The 17,401-nt window shown below is 40.3% G+C and overlaps 1 protein-coding gene across 3 annotated transcripts; it reads right to left on the bottom strand.

Moving 5' to 3' along the window:
* Positions 1 to 8,768: 8,768 nt before the first annotated feature.
* On the bottom strand, positions 8,769 to 14,624 carry macc1 (MET transcriptional regulator MACC1). 3 transcript variants are annotated; one of them, XM_034103343.2, is made up of 5 exons: positions 14,494 to 14,624; positions 12,063 to 12,185; positions 9,932 to 11,973; positions 9,578 to 9,766; positions 8,769 to 9,487 (listed from the first exon to the last, which is right to left on the bottom strand). In XM_034103343.2, exons 2-5 carry the CDS (start codon positions 12,175 to 12,177, stop codon positions 9,284 to 9,286), a joined length of 2,550 nt encoding a protein of 849 aa, XP_033959234.1. In that variant the 5' UTR covers positions 12,178 to 12,185; positions 14,494 to 14,624; the 3' UTR covers positions 8,769 to 9,283. The 3 variants fall into 3 exon arrangements, with proteins under 3 accessions (XP_033959234.1, XP_033959232.1, XP_033959235.1); XM_034103341.2 differs by lacking the exon at positions 14,494 to 14,624 and having other exon boundaries at positions 12,063 to 12,195; XM_034103344.2 differs by lacking the exon at positions 8,769 to 9,487 and having other exon boundaries at positions 9,684 to 9,766; positions 9,899 to 11,973.
* Between the last annotated feature and the right edge of the window lie 2,777 nt (positions 14,625 to 17,401).

Below are 17,401 nucleotides of genomic sequence, written 5' to 3'. Positions count from 1 at the left end.
ATTAATATAGATAGAGAATAATAGCGGACCTAAAACTGAACCTTGTGGTACACCATTAGTGATGTTTAACCACTCAGAAGACAGCCCATCAAACTGAACACATTGGGACCTTTCAGAGAGGTAGTTCACAAACCACCCCACTGCATGGCTGGATATGCCAATACTGACCAGCCTCTGCTTCAAAATGCGATGATCGACGGTATCAAAAGCTTTGGATAGGTCAACAAATAGAGCTGCACAACTCTGCTTATTATCTAAAATACTCGTGATATCATTCACCACTTTCATCGTGGCAGTGATGGTGCTATGTTGCTTTCTGAAGCCTGACTGATGTTTAGACAGGATGTAATTTGTACATAAAAACTCCTTTACTTGTTCACTCACTAGGCGTTCAAGAACCTTAGCCAGAACTGAACATTTAGAGATGGGTCTATAATTGTTTAATAAGGTGGCCTCCCCTCCTTTTAGTAGTGGCAGGACATATGCTGACTTCCATTTTGGGATTTTGTTCGTGCTGAGGGAGAGGTTAAAAAGAGTAGTAAGAGGTGGAGCAATAAAATCTGCAGCTATCTTTAAAAAGAAAGGTTCTACGTTGTCCGGACCAGCCGGCTTTTTAGGATCTAGCTTGGTTAAGACTTCACGAACAACATCAACAGTAAAAGGAGTAAAACTGAAAGAGTTTTCCAGACCACATTGTTCTGTGTCACTGACTGTGGTGTTCACAGAAGCAGAACTAGAAACAGAGAGCCACAGGACACAAAATGCTCATTAAAACAATTTAACATGGTAGCCCTGTCCGATATAGAGCCAGGTGCTGTGGTAAGGCACGGAGGTAGCTCATTACGGATCTCACCGGTGGATATCGATTTTATGGTTTCCAGAATTGTCTAGGGTTGTTCAGGTTCTTTGTGGTAACTGACAGATAATACTTAGCACTTTTGACATGTGAAGTTAATCTATTTCTTAGCTGCCTAAAACGCAGCCATTCTACCTCTGAGCCTGATTTCCTAGCCTTTGCCCAGGCCTTGTTTCTCTCATGCAGGAGACTAGACAGTTCAGCAGAAAACCAAGGATTGTCTCGTCCCTTCACTCTAAATGTACGCAGGGGTGCATGTCTATCTATAATTTCCATAAAACCAAGATAAAAATAAGACCATGCAGTCCCTAATTGTGGCTACAACACAGTGGTCACTCAGATCATTCGCAAATACTCCCACAGATGAATATTTATGGGGAACATTAGTTAAAATGAGATCAATTAGGGAGGATTTATTTGGGGACTTAATATTAGGGCGAGTAGGACTGTCCACAATCTGAGTAACATTTAAAGAGATACAAAGGTTTTTAAAATCTTCTGACACTGCAGTTAACCAGTCCCAGTTCAAATCTCCAAGTAGCACTATTTCCTTGTAGTCTAGTTGCGATAAAAGATTTGCTAGTGAAGACAAGGAGTCTTTGACAGCTGAGGGGGGTCTGTAACAACTCACTACCATGACCTGTTGACCCTTTGCCACTTCTATATTTAAGGCTAAACATTCAAATTGCTTACTGATCGATTTGGAAACTAATGTGGATACACTGAATTTATTCTTAACATAAATGGCAACGCCACCACCTTTATTAGGCCGGTCGGTACAATACACATTATAACCATTTAAGGCAATGTCAGAGGCCAAAATAGATTTGTTTAGCCATGTTTCTGATAGAACAATGACGTCAGCGTCAGTCAAGCTCGCCCAAATATGGACAAAATCTAGTTTACCTAACAGACTGCGCACATTCAAGTGGATGAAACCAAACCCAGATCTAGCTTTAAAATCAGCAGGAGTAGCGATCTGACTACTACTACTGGGCGGACCAGGGTTAGGTTGTACATTTCCTGATAGTAATAACAAAACAAAAAAACAGGCATCTTTTCCTCTTAAGCGACACACATACATTGTCATCTACTTTAGAATCACCGGAAAAGTCTGCGAGAGTGTGATTAGAGCTTAAGAAGCAGTCCTGAAGAACCATCATCGCAGGAAAACAAAAAAGACAAACATATTTTGTCGAGCAGATTGACTGTGACAAGGCAACCGGTAATTGTTTGTGTAACACTTCCGAACCTTTGCAGGGGATGCCCACTGCGGTGGCAGAACAGACCTGAATCCAGTAGACTCCTCAGAATGACTAGAGATCTTCTCATAGTCCAAAATAGTTAACAGGCACAGCAGAATCCCGATATGGGCCATTTTCCCAGACCAGCACACAGTATCCGCGATGTTCCTGGAGCAAAATCAGCACAGCAGCAAAGGACAGACGAAAGCAGCAGCGTGGTATCCCCGGGGTGAAAGCAGGCCTCTACAACAGCAGAACCAGGACAGGTGGAAAGCAGGCCCCAGCCATGGCAAAATCCTCCTCCGCACAGCAGCACACGCCCAGCGGAAGCAGGCCAAGCCCGAAGCGTGGATCCAAAACCTCTCCAGTGCAGTACAGGTGGGAGCAGGCCTCCGTAGATCGCAGATCGCAGACAGCAACAGGTAGAGCCGCTCCGTCTCTCCGCGACGACCCCGGGGCAAAAACCTCTCCAGTGCAGCCGTACTCCACAGGCGGGAGCAGGCCTCCGTAGATCGCAGGCAGCAAACAGGTGGAGCCGCTCCGTCTCTTCGCGACGAGCAGGCCTCTGTAGATCGTAGATCGCAGATCGCAGATCGCAGGCAGCAACAGGTGGAGCCGCTCCGTCTCTTCGCGACGTCTCCGGAGGAAAAACACCTCAGTACAGCCGTACTCGACAGGTGGGAGTTGGCCTCCGCAGACAACTAAAACTACTACTTGTATAAGCAGGGATGGCTAAATGTTTGAGCAGGAGAGCTAGATGCTAACAGATGCCAGATGCTAACAGGCAGTGGGAGCCTGTAAAAATTGCGACTGTTCTCTCTGACACGCGACTGTTCTCTTTGTGTGCTTAGCGTTTGTAAACTATTTAAAACTACATCAACCTGTGACAACAGTATATGACATGGCACACTGATGCATTAGTACAATAACATTGTTGTATTCGTACTTTTACTTTTTAAAGAATACTTCTTCTGCTACTCCAAAGTTTCTAATACTTCATACAGAAGTCAGTCATGTTCATCTGGTAAGAAGGCCTAAGATCTGATGATTAAATGCAGTCTGTTAATCAAGATAGTGTAGAAAGATTGGTGCACTTTATAAAGCAGAAAACCGGACAATTGTGAAGTTTTCAGCATCAAAATATTTCACTGCAATTCTTAACATTCCTGTGTCTCATTCTCGGCTCTCCTCCATCTGCTTTTTAGATTATTGTCAAACTGAGAGTGTCACGGTTGGTACATCAAGCCTGTCTGCAGACACGCTTTTTGTCCCTCCCCCAACACAATTAGTGTACACCTGACAAAACGTCATACTGCAAGATAGGATGTGATCACATCAACAAAAACAAACTTGCCTTCTAACAGGGGGAGCTGGAGAAAGACTTTGCCATCATTCCACATGGCAGCAAAGTCATCTCAGTAAATCGAGGACTTTGTTGTGGTCTGAGGTGCAGATGCTGCTCTCGGATGTTTATCAAGAATATTGGTGCTTATTTATATCTTCTAAATTTCCTTCATCTTTATCACAGTGTTCTGGCATGACGAAACTTTAGATTGGTTGATGGAAAAAGTGAGAGTGAGCGCAAAGTGAGGTGTCCAAGGATGTGGATGATTACTCACAAAGCCGCTCCGAACGTTGCCAAACTCTTCAGGTTGTTTTTTTCTTCCCTGTGAGTCATTTGGTAACAGAGCTTCCTCCTTCCCAGCGGTGGTCATGGGAAGAGGCTCCAAGCAGGCGGTTAGTCAGCAGAAAGGCATTGAGCTCTGGGCAACAATCGACTTTCTTGTAACATACACCACAAACATTTTCAGCTAAAACTCAACACATACACACCAGTACAGGTTTCCAAGGGTCTAGATTTGTGTTTTGAAACAATTTGGATCTTTGGTTTTATTTTTTAATTAAAAAAAGAAGCTATTTTCTTTCAGGAACATTTTTACATCAGTATAATTGTGTTGGCTTGCGGTGTCTTTTCCTTTTCCTGATGTTTATGGATGGCTCCAACTATAGTGCAGGTTGCTGTGGTCTTACTGAGTGACTTACAGATGTGATAAATGAAGTGCAGCTATAGAAACTGTGAACCTTTTTCTGACATTTCTAATTGCTGAACACTCTCATCTTTCACATCATCTATTACCAAAGTATTGCGATGCCATGAGAAAGCCAAGGAGCGCGGTGGGGTGTAGGAGACACCACCACTACTTTTGCAGCATGCATAAATCACCAGGCTAATAAATTGAAAGCTAAATGACTTCTTGCCCTTCACATATATCATGGAGGTAAAACAAATGAAGCCTTATATACCCTAGAGGACATAGGAATGCTTCTGTTCATAACAGTGATTTGTGTGTCACCCCCCTTGCTGTTAGCTGCAGAAATCCGAGTCAAACTGTTTTGACTCATGCATGTAGCAGCATGGTTGTTTATATCACATTTTTCATTTACATTTTATTTTTAAGATTATTAGAAAAAACTAAAAAATCCCCCAAAAAATGTCTGCATTTATCGTAAAAAAAATCTTCAGAAATGTATCAAATAAAAGAAAATATATATATATTTTTGTGATCATAAAATAAATATATAATGTGTAGCATTACATTTATATAAACATGACATGCCATGCTGTGAAATTCAGGAAATTCATCTTTTGCGCCTCTGTGGTAATTGTATTTTTGTATCTAATGAGTCATGTTTATACCATCATTATTTATCCAATAATTTAATAGGTGTTGGTTAGCAATTTCACATGGAATTGAACACAAATGAGAAACTGTGGACAACCGAAGAATCTCTCATAATATCTGTACAATGGCGCCACCCATTGGAACAAATCTGTTAGGTGTTTAGGGGCTACCATTAAAACACAAAGTACTGTGATGCAGATATGTATTATTTACCTCAATTAGAGTGAAATAAAGGCCAATAAATGTGATTGCAGCCAGAGTGAGAACTCATGGATATGGGAAGTTGAGTAACTGGGAAAATGTAACAATTTGCGGACCGGAAGCATGATGTAAAGGATAGTCGACATCGTCTCGGCTAATGCATCATCCATATTTCTATATAAAAAAAAGATGCTAATGGATTAAATTGTTCTTGGCAGTTAGCTGGGATAAGAGCCAGATAAAACAGCAATCTCAGCATTTATTTTCCTCCTCCTTAAAGAAAAATAAAATCCTGCCAACCTCTCCTTAATCCTGCCTGAATCACCACGGCAGACTGCTCCGCTGAGATGGGTTTGTTTGGGATGTCTGAAAAAAATGGTCCGTTCTGAGACACCTTTTGAAATGCAATCTGGGTGAGTAGTTACCTTGAATGAAAAAACAGGATACAGATGAAGTATGTTGAGCAAAAATAACGCACATAGCAGAAACAAAACCTCAGAATTCTGGATGTGTGCCAAGTTTAATCCATTACTGGACTTTAGAAATTGCCGCTGAAGTTAAGGGATGCATGAGTGTTTGAGAACATTTTCAGTGTCAAATTTGGCTCTGCAGCGAATGCACAGGAGACAGAAGATGTGTTTTTCTTATTAAAGCTGAATACTCTCACACAGAAAGCCAGTGGTGCTTGGTGTCGCAGAGGTTTGGCAGGAGTGTTGGTTACAAGGACTGCTTAATGTGTTAAATTATTGATGTGTTAGTTAGAGGAACAGCAGTGGCTCATTTTGGCAGGGAGCTCTCAGTGAAACACAACAGCAGCCTGGAAGAAGCTAAGGACATAATATAAAAACTTTGTTGACTGTAATATGTATTCTTTTTTTTACATTAAAGTTTCACTGAGACTACTCAGTCCAGGGTTTAAATGGCGGATGATAGTCAGCCCTTCCTACAATTAAAAGTGCTCTTTTGTGAGTGGAGTGGTTAAAATAAGAGACAGTGGTCTACTGAGAAGTGGATGAGAAAATGCGGTACATCAACAAAATACAGTTGCTTAAGACAAAGCATTGCGGTGGTTCTGTTGTGGTATAGAGTACATTTTCCGAGTTTATATTTCCTGCTCCATAAACTGGGTAAATGCCAGGAAACTCAAAGCATGCAAAATAGTTTTCTCCCGATAGGAAATGAGTCATTCAGAACAACAAAGCCCATAATTATGGTGAACAAAAGCTTACTTAATGGTAAAAACTGTTGACTAATGAGCCACAATATTCTGTACAAGAAAAAAAGCCACAGTGGAAATAACACAAAACACTTACTCTTGTTTCTAAAGCAAGGTTGATTTTTGTGTACAAGCAGGCTTTTTGAGTGATTTAAAAAAAAAAAATGTATTTAATTATTTCTTAAATAGGAATATAGTACTTTATTTGAGTTCACATCTGGTCTGTGAAAAATGCCTTGAGCACTTTATGAGAATGGAACAATGGATGATAAAGAGGGGCTGAGAGGACTGGTGACATTATACGCTGACAGACAGCGAAATAATGAACAATCCAGAGCAGATTGTCGAGAACTTTGCGGGGTTCACGACTCCAATAATTCTGTTTTTGTTCTGATTTTTTATTTATTTTTTTGCCTGTGTGTTGTGTTTCTTCTCATATTTTATAATTTAATTTCATGTTTATTTTAAGCAAATCAGAATTGTATCGGAAACTGACTCTTAAGAATAGTTGTGTTTTCAGTTATAGCAGGAAGAAACACAAGTGTCCTGTTAAGCCTAGTGATGTGCACATGTTGCAAGCGTGAATAAAAAAGGAAGGTTTATTTTTATTCAAATCCTTTTTTTTATTACATTTATTTTCAGGCTGCTAAATATATTTTGCCTGCATATCGTGCCACACCATTTTTCTTCTGTTACCTTTTTTTCATTTCAAACTCAGAAAGGCATCGACATTCATAATAATTATCCTATCTGCACTCTCACACTGCTGCTATAAAAGGCTCCTAAAACAAAAGCAGTCACATTTCATTAGTCACAAAATGAAACGCTTCACTGCACCTGAAAAATGGGTGCCTCGAACATTTTTCATCTGTGTCCCTAATTTGGCTTTCGCACTGTGTCTTGTTGTGACAGTAAAAGATACATCCTTCACAATATATTTGATCGTCTATAGTTCAGTTGTAATGTGCTCAGGCATTGCTTACACTCCCCATTCATGCATATATTTTTATAGTAGCATTGCTACCTTACTTTTCGGTAACTTCTGATATCTTGCACTGTAACTGAGCCCATGACACTGGCAATAATAGATAATCACAGCTGCAGCAACACTAATCAGTACTGATATTTAATCATGGTTCTTGCTTCTATAACTAATTGTTAACTATTTATCTATGACGACGAGTCATATGTTTGAGCTTTAGGGAGATAAACCTGCCCTCACTCATGTTCCACTCTCACTTAAACAGTGAACCTTTGTTCTCTGTGTTTGAGGAGTCCCCTATTAAATGATTACAACTTTGTTATGTAAATGTCTTTCAACTTGCGGAATTTCTCTATTTTTGTGAAAATACCATTGACCAATTAATCTAAAGGTTTTTGCCATGATCAGAAAATAATCTTGACCAAATTAGGTTCCCTGTACTTTACTTGCTGCCAGAGAAGTGACATCGTTTTGGCTGAACCACAGCAATAAAAGGGCAAAACAAAGAAACAGGATATGACCAGACTACTCTTGGTTTTTAAAACAAAGATAGTTATTTTAATGACTGAGAATCCAGTAGTTGTTGTTTAACATTTTGCTAAAGATGACATGCAGTGTTTAATATCCCTAGTTTTATCCTTGGTGTTCCCTCTAAACACGATTTATCACCAGCCCTCACAAATAAAATACAATCGCTCTTAGCTCAGAGATGGAATCAGCTCCCTCTGTTGCCTGATACCATTTGTATTTGTTTTACTTTTTCCGAGGTGCATTCCGAGCCAAAGGAAAGTGAGTTCAGCGCTCTGTTTGATAGAGACCTGGCACACAATGCTCCGAGCTGAAACTAGCTTGAATAAACAGTATCGGGAAAAGCAAACAAAAAATCAGTGAAAAACACTTGAGGGTAAAGTCATTTGTTTCTCTCTAGGGATGTAATACTACTTAAAATAAAGATGTCACCTAAGCTGTTTAGTATTGAATTATGATTGAAATACCTGTTGTAATAGTATAATATAATAGTAGCACTCTGTAAAATAAGCAATCCCTCATTTAGAAAACAAATGTGATATATATATATATTTATATCCTATGCAACACACCTCCATTTCAGTGTCAAAGATATCAATCATTGTTAAACATGTCACAGACTGAGGCCCTGTGTATGGCACCACTCTGAACAATAAAGTTTCCATTTCACAATGAGAACCTGATCATACAAACATTGTATAGCTTATGAAATGATCCACTTTGAGCATATCTCAAACATCACAGTATAAAAAATAGAACATACATTAATATTCCTAACAATAGTCAATGACACTTGTATAGTAGAATCTGCATGGTTTGTTCACTGGCATCAGGACATTTTCCCTTTGGTAGAACATAGACTTTTATACTGTAGGCACACAAACTCCAATAAAGAGCACTATACAGTCTGTACTGCAACCTTTGAGATTGTTAGTTAGCAACAGTGTTCACATTATTATACTATTAACTACTTACAACATATTACAGAAAACTTAACATTTAAAATCCCTTTGATACAAACCTTTACACAATCCATTAAAGATTGTGGAACCCTTTCTTTAAAAAAAAAAAACCTAAATACAGTCAATGATTTAAGCAGTGTAGATTAAGAATTAGATACATATATAGCATTTGACCTTCTCTTCATGTGACACACTTTGCATTAACAGTATTATGGTAATGTATTGGGTAATTTTAGCTTACTTTTAAAAGGCAAATGAATACATTCTCAAAACCAATTCCAACACCTATTATTGACACCCAGCTGATGTCAGTGTGGAAGTACTGACCTCATAGCATTTAACTTTAGATGATAAACTATAATTAACTGTCACGTTACCACCTCATTTTCATCTCTTTTCATGATGAAGGGTGACATCCAAATATTTAGTGCAAGTACCTTATTGAATTTAAATAAAGTAGCTTCTAATGCTTTCTTAAGAAAAAACAATACAACAAAAAAAGAGCAAAGTACAATAGAAAACATCAAAACCTCATTTATGTGTAACAAAACTTCTCTGTATTTCCCAAGTGCCTGGGAGTTAATGTCCTCACTAAAGTAAAGTGTAAAGTTTAGGAATTGGGGTTTGCGGAGACGCGGAAGATATCGAGGCAGTTTGCCGTGATCAGGGCTCCAGTCAGCTGCCTCCACTGTCTGGTGGCAGGGTTTTTCATTTTGTCCAGCGCCAGGTGCAGATCCTGGATCATGTCCCTGTAGCTGTCTCTGTACCTCAGACTCCAGGAGTACAGGAAGTCATAGGCGGGCTTCCACATGGACTAAAAGGAAATAAAGGAATCCATTTGTAGAATAGAACTTGCATGATACTCATCAAATAAATGCCCCAAGATCATTATTGTTCAACTGACCTGGGCCCCAACTTCTCCGCTCTTCCCTCGGTGCGGTGCCTCATAGCCCGCTATCTGAGAGCTGGAGAGTTTCCCCATCTTTTCAGCGAGCTCCCTCCATCGGACTCCCAGCTCGACAGCGGTGGACAAAATTACTGTTTTTTGAATCACCTGCGCCACGAGATTCACAGAGTCCATCTTCAACAGAGCCTGCAGTGGTAAACAGAGATAAAGAGTCACAAAACGAGCAGGCACACAACATCAGCATTCAGACTGTGAAATTGTTATAGCATGTTGTGTACATTTCTTTAAATATTTGTTCTTTTGACAGTGGCAATTTACCAGAATGTAAACCTATAGTCTGTCTCAATTTACCACCAAGAGCTCATGCAGAAACTTCTTCTTGCTCTTCTCAGCATGGCAGTCTTCCTTCAGTTTTTCCAGCACGCAGGCCACTTTATCCGCCTCAGATTCAGCGTGCGTCCGTATTATGGTGTCCAGAGACAGTTTGCTGTACCCCAAAGCATCGGAGAACCCTGTCCAGCTGGTTATGTGCTCGGTGACCAGTGTCTGGATGGCTGAGTACATGTAGGTAAGCTTCTTGAAGGGCAGTGTCATGTTGTCCAAGAGGACCTCTGTGGTGATTTGAATGCCAGTGAAGTCCATCACCTGGTCCCTGGTTATGAGCTTAACGTTTTTGCAGTGAACCAAACCAATCCTGCCTCGGAGGAATCCGATATACCACTCCTTTGCTTTCGAGTTACCCACTGACCTCACCGTGTCTTTGGATAGGAGAGCCACTGTGTCCCCCTTGAAATACTCCAGAAGGTAGTCTACACGTGGCTGGCGGAAAACTGTCTTCAGGGCGACACCGTACCACTGTAGCTTCACAGGTCTGTCTGTGAATTTGTTCAAATTTGGAACATTTTCCTCAGGAATGGAAGTGCTTCCCACCATTTCAGTTCGCTTTTCTATGAGCCTCGGAGCTCGTTTTTCTGACCTGATGGGTGCTGCTGGAGGGGAAGGCACGTCAAAATGAGCCACAGCTGCAGCGTTAGAGTCCTGCACTTGTAGATCTAATTTAAAAGGAGCCATTTCTGTGTTACTAGCACAAGACAATGCAACTGGCAGATGCAAAACTGTTCCTATTTTGAGCTGACTTTCTCTAACTTCTTTCAGTTGGTCCTCAGGTTTGATTTTAAAAATCGAGTTTGTGATGCTAATAGCAACATGCAGGTTGTTCAGTTTGTCAGGTTTAAACCCATGTTTTCCCCAAAGCTGCAGCACAAGTGGAGGCACGTTTTTGTTTCCTCTGAAGGTAACTGAAAACGGAAGCCTTGGAGGGACATCCTCATGACCGCAAACTACTATTACAACCTTGAATGATGGATGGATGTACCTGGGACCGTAAACTGCTACTGTGATTTGGCGATGAAGGTAATCCCACACTGATTTAGCAGGAGACTGGATTGCAGATGCCTCTGCCACTGCTATCACATAAAAATGTGTCTTTAGGTCCTGCAACTTCATCTGTAACATCTCTTTATAAATGTAACAGTCGCTCACTTTAAGATAAGGTCCCTCTTTTTTGTGGGACACCAGTCCGACCACAGTAGTCATCACCTGACTCAAAGGGTCGCTCTTCACCTCTCCAGCCAGTTTCATCTCCAGAGAGATGCACTCCTTCATGTTGATGTTGCTGAGCACAACCTCTAGAAGTGGACTCATGGTTGTCACATAGTTATTATTGAGTCCAGGAGGAGGGTTTAGCAGTGCCTTAAGTGTAACTTCCTGGACTTCTCCAGAGGGAACATGACCTTCTGGGATATGGATGCTAATATCCGAGCCAGGCAACTGCACCGAGCCTCCAGTGTGGCCGATCTTGCAGATAACCTGAAAGTCCGTGGCCTGTGTTTGAGCCCACCCTGGACTCTGGCTCATCAGATTTAAGTCCAGACATGAGCGAGTGAGCTGCCTGTGGCTCAGCCAGGCCATCTTGTAGGCCTCTCTGTCATTCTTTAGCCACTCAAAATCTGGGTTTAGCACCGTCCCCGGCGGTTTGAAGCTGTTCTCCCGTTTCGGCACTTTTTTGTCCAGATCTTCCAGGATGTCGGAAGCGCTTCTCCATCTCCCAGATTTGTTTCTGACTTTGTGGTTCTTTTCCAAAAACTTCCCCACATTGCCTTCATCTGAAGAGGTGCTTATGGCGTCGTCATCATTTGAGTCCAAATATTTTTCATTGTGTTGTTTTACATTTGATGTGTTGGAGATGTGTTTGTCTGTGCTGCTGTGTACGATGTCATCTAAGAAAGGATTTGAACTAGAGAGTTTGTTCCAAAAGGGATTTTGTGACTGAGATGGACTTGCAACTTCCTGTTGTCTAAGTGGCCACTCGGAGTTCGGGGTCACATACACACCTGTGAAAATATTAAGAATTTGGTTAGGACGTCTGTTAACGTTACCAGAAGGTTTTGAGATTTAGAGAACAGGCCTCCTCTGCTTTTACCATTAAGGTTGTCACTGGTTGAGGCCTTGTCATCCAGATCAATCAGTGTTCCCTCAGATTTGCTCCGCATGAGACTCCCAACACGATTGAAGGACCTTGCTCTTCCAGCTGCCATATTTTCATCTGTAAACATACAAACTATTTTCTTTACATTTCTTAATCAATCTGCAGCTTTCACTCTTTAATACAATAATAATGTTACTTAGTCCTATAGCAATGAAGTAGAACAAAAATGATTTCCCAATATATTGAATTTCACTTTTGTCATAGTAAAAACTGCAAGAAGAATATTAAAACCCATACCCATGGGATTACTGGTGTTGCACTCTCCTGGTTCTCATCATACCTCACTGACAGACAACAGTTTGTACAACTCTGTAATCACAAGTCACAAGAAAGTGCTATTTCACTGGGTGTCCCCCAGGGGTCAGTACTGGGTCCACTCCTATTCATCATATATCTCCTCCCCCTGGGCAAAATCCTCCGTCACCATGAGGTTAATTTTCACTGCTACGCCGACGACACACAGGTCTACATTTCCTCCAAACCCACCACTGCCCTGCCCCCAACCTCCCTCACCACCTGCCTTGAGGACATCAGGAGCTGGATGAGCAGGAACCTCCTGAAGCTTAACGGTAGCAAAACTGAGGCCCTGCTCATCGGCTCCAAATCCACCCTCACCAATTCACATATCACCCCAGCATCAAACATCATCATCGACGGCTTCCCCATACCATTCGCTGCCCAAGTGAAAAGCCTCGGTGTCATTCTGGACGGCTCCCTCTCATTCGCACCACACATAAAAAACATCACCCGCCTTCTTTCATCTTCGGAACATCTCCAGACTCCGCTCATCTCTGTCCCAACCCAGCACTGAAATCCTGGTCCACTCATTCGTCACATCCCGGATTGATTACTGCAATGCACTTCTGACTGGCCTTCCCATCAAGCTCCTCAATAGACTGCAAATAATCCAGAACTCTGCTGCCCGGATCATCACCCGCACCAACTCATCCGACCACATCACCCCCATTCTCACTCAGCTACACTGGCTTCCTGTACGCTACCGTATTGACTACAAAAACATTCTACTCATATACAAAGCTGTCCATAACCTTGCCCCCATCTACATCACTGACCTCCTTCAGGAGTACACCCCCTCCCGCACCCTCCGCTCTTCGTCCGTAGGACTTCTCACCGTCCCAAGCTCTCGCCTCAACACCATGGGTGCTCGAGCTTTCAGCTGCTCGGCTCCCAGACTCTGGAACACCCTGCCACTACACATCCGACAGTCTGATTCCATAACAACATTCAAAACCCAACTCAAAACCCACCTGTTCAAACTGGCATTTTCTTTATAATCTGTACTCTGTGTCCTTTTGTGTCTTTTTGTAGTCAATTTCCTGTTGTTTGTTTACAGAAAATAAATTGGCAACAATATTAATGATATTGTTTTTGTTCTTGCTATTGCAAGAAGAAGCTTTAGAAAAGCTATGTTTTCTTAGTGTCCCTTTCATAGTAAATAGAAAATGTAACTTAAAAAAGTTATATAGGATTAAGTGTGATGTGCATTTGTTATACTTTCTGTCCTCTTTACAAAGATGATTAAAGAAAATCAATGGATATATTGATTAAATAAAAATAATCTTTAGTTTCAGGCCTACACATAACCAGATGTATATTTTTAAATGCTGTGACAAGCGACGAAAACAAGTACCTACACAACACAATTCTTGAGAGTAAGGTTATTGTTTGCTCTAAACTACCCTCAGCACAGTGAGCCTCAGGCTCTTTGCAGTCTGCCACAGGAAAACTGTTTCTAAACCTGAAGTCTTCAGTCTGTCACTGTTTGCGTAAAAGGACACTACCCATTCATGACTTGTCACAGTGAGTCAGTCATTAATAATGTGGTTACTTACACCAGTGCACACAAACAGGTTGGTCTTGTCAAGCCTATGACACAGTAGTGAGTTCTCTCAGCACTTGTTGCTATGAGCAAAGTGCAGTGACACTGTACTACAGACTGTAATTATGTATATTCTGAGCAAATTACTGCATGGTAGGATTATTCACTTTGCACTGTTGAGATTCCTGTAGTAGCCTACATATAATTATATTCAATACCAAATAAACTAATCTGATCACAATCTGGTTCATGTTTGTTTTATTTGTTTAATCAGATTAAACTATTCTCAAACTAACCTGGCATTCATTATTAATCCAGAATAACGATCGCGCAAACATTAAACCTCCAGTTTGTCAAACCACAGCCAACAATCATACCGACATGTAGTCTGACAGCGTCTCAACAGGTGTGTGGATACTCAGAAGTTACACAATAATACGTCTATCATATAGGAGACTTTATTTTATGAGAGAGCGACAAGAATACATACAAAATACGAGAAAAGAAAACAAAGTTAGATTTTACCGTCGGCATGAGGTGGTGTCGTTTTGTTTCGGAGAGCTGGCAGGAAAAGAGGTCAGCCCACTATCATTTACACTTGTTCTTTTCTTGGGCGTATCTCGTATCTATGACGTTCACTTCCTTACGTTGCAGCGGTTTGCTCTCAGGCACCGAGCATTTTGGGACAGGGAGTTTGATAATAATACAGGAACCCCGACGGAGGAGTGGCCTCTCTCTGTTTAGAACTACAGTACCCGAAATGCACCGCTCTGTTTACGCACGAGACTTACAACACCTGAAACTGAGCGATACCTGCAGTTTCGACTGGAGTCTGAGCTTAGTGATAAGCATGCGAACAAGCCTGCAAAAACATGCTCACTTTGTTTCAAGGTTACTTATTGAACACACAACAAACAAGATTAACCCACCAAGTTAGCAATTAGCCTAAAGATACAATAGTATACATTTACTCGAACGCAGCATTTGGAGAGTTAGTCAGTGAAAGCAGGTCCTTATACTTGATGCAGTACATTAGTAAGCCATAAATAACAATGCCTATGCCTATTTCTTCTTATTGATTTGTCATTGATTTGCAACTTATTTCAGTAAGAGAAATAGTTCAGTTTGGTTGTCATTATCACAGTGTTTTGAGTGACCTTTATCTAAAGTTTAGATTCATAGTTTAGGTTCATCTCATCAAGGAAACAAGTCCTGTTGTCTAATAGCAGCTTTATACAGATTTACTGTGATGAATGACGGAATAGATCACTAATGGATATTCTTGTTGGATATTTAATCGTCATGTAAATAATACAAGAAAATCACTATTTAAAGATTAAAGATTAAACTTTAACTTTAAATAGTGATGAATGATTATTCATCTCAAATTTGGAGGGAAAAAACTGTGTTGCAGCAGCATGTAAACATTTTAAGTATTGCACATTATAACAAATAAGAAAAGAGTATAAAAACACAATATAAACATCTCAAAATAGAAGACAAAACAGAACTAAAAGAGTGAAAATGTAAAACGTGACCGTGCATATAAATAAAATGTAGATTGTGAATATAAATCAAATGTATACTGACAAATAAAACACTATTGAAGGGCATATGCAATTAGATATAAATGTAAAATGCACAGTGAATAGATAAGTCCAGTTAACAAAAGAGAAGCTATGGAGCATGAGTTCTCTGCCAGCCAGAGGCGAGTTGTTATAAAGTGTTGTTGCTGTTGGCAGGAATGTTTTCCTGTATCTGTCCTTGTATTTCAGCTATTTACAAATGTGTTGCATGCCAAAGTGTATGAAAAGTAATAACCTCATTTATCCATTTGAAGGAAGCCTACTGTTTGTTTTACAACTGTTATCTTTGTCGATGCATATCTATGCTGACGTTTTAAATGTCCTGTCAGAGTTGTGGTCTTTGGATGCAGGCCCTGGCATCCGAGCTCTAAAGGAATGCAAGTAAGCCCTCTTGAGTAGATAATGAATTTTCATGTAGCCAATGTGGTCAGTGGCAGCAACAGGCTGGACTCCAAGACTAATTAAAATCCCCCACTAGAAAAGTAAACAAACTTTGTATATACTTCTGTTGTTTTTTTAGTTAAATGTCTCTTTGTTTTACATCATTCATACGAACCGGAGCTGTGCCTATAGCCGGTTTTAACTTGGATAATATAAAACTTAACAGCCACAATCTGCCCACCTCTCACATTCCACCAAAACACAGTTGCAATTATGTCACTGTCAGCACTGACTTTAGGATAGAGTATCTAAAGCAGAGGACAGATGTGTGAGCACATCCTGCACCCTTGTGGCTGATTTCAGAATATGGCAATAGCATGCTCTTCGTGATGATTTCTGGTTTTAACAAATCTTATTAAAAAAAAACAACAACAATGAACTAATCCTTATACTTAATGCCTGTGTATCCAAAGCCTAATATAGCTTATTCATTACATTACATGTCACTTGTTAGATGCTTTTATCCAAACTGACTTACATACTCAATACTGTGGGCAATCCCCACAGGAGCAATTTGAGGTGAAGTGTCTTGCCCAGGGACACTACGACATGCTGACTGCAGTGGTATACTGCAGTCAGCAGTGTGTAGACTTGTAAAACTAAATTCAAACACATACATGCTGCCGTTTAATCTTTACCATTTCAAAATGACTAAACCTTTTTAATTATGAAGAAGTCGGAGAGAAACTGTTCATATTGTTTATCTAAACAGACTGTGTATTCAGTATCTCACAAAAAATAGCTTTGTGTTTAACATTGAAGGATTGTTTAAATTGCTAGGTAAACTGCATTTTTACCTCGTGGATAATTAGATGCATTGTCATCAAGTAAGAGTAAAAGACAGTTTTCGGCTCACCGTTAAGAAAGTTACATATTTGTGCCACTTGGTGGAGCCATTTCTCCATCATTTATTTGTTAAGACTTGTGTGTGGTTTATATATTTTTTAAATCTAAAACCCAAGAGCTGTAGCCAATCAACCATGTATGCATTATCTGCTCAGTCAACCCCATTTTAAAACCCCTGAATAAAGTTGTAACTTGGAATTCTTGCTTGATATTTTGTTGGTTAATTGATGAGCAAAATAGATGCCATTCAATTTCCTTTAGATTACTCACTGTTGCAGCTATCTTTGTAATAGTCAACTTTAAAACTCCTTCAGTATATATTGCAATAGGGGTATCCATCCATCATTGTCATATTGATTGGAAAGCTTTGAAACCTGTTTGTAAAGGCTATGTCATTTGTTACAAAAATACAACTTTTAGCTCCAACAAAGCCAACAAAACATAACTAATAGTAAAAAACTAATTTCACTTTCACCAAGGTGTTGGATGATGTCTCACCTACTGCAGAAACCTGCATCCTGAGTGGAGCAGTCTGTTACTTTGTGGCCATCCTTTTATTT

This window comes from Pseudochaenichthys georgianus, chromosome 16 (genome assembly GCF_902827115.2).
Source record: "Pseudochaenichthys georgianus chromosome 16, fPseGeo1.2, whole genome shotgun sequence".
NCBI lineage: Eukaryota > Metazoa > Chordata > Actinopteri > Perciformes > Channichthyidae > Pseudochaenichthys > Pseudochaenichthys georgianus.
The sequence above is the reverse complement of the archived record's forward strand: the minus strand, read 5'-3'. Positions and strand labels throughout refer to the sequence as shown.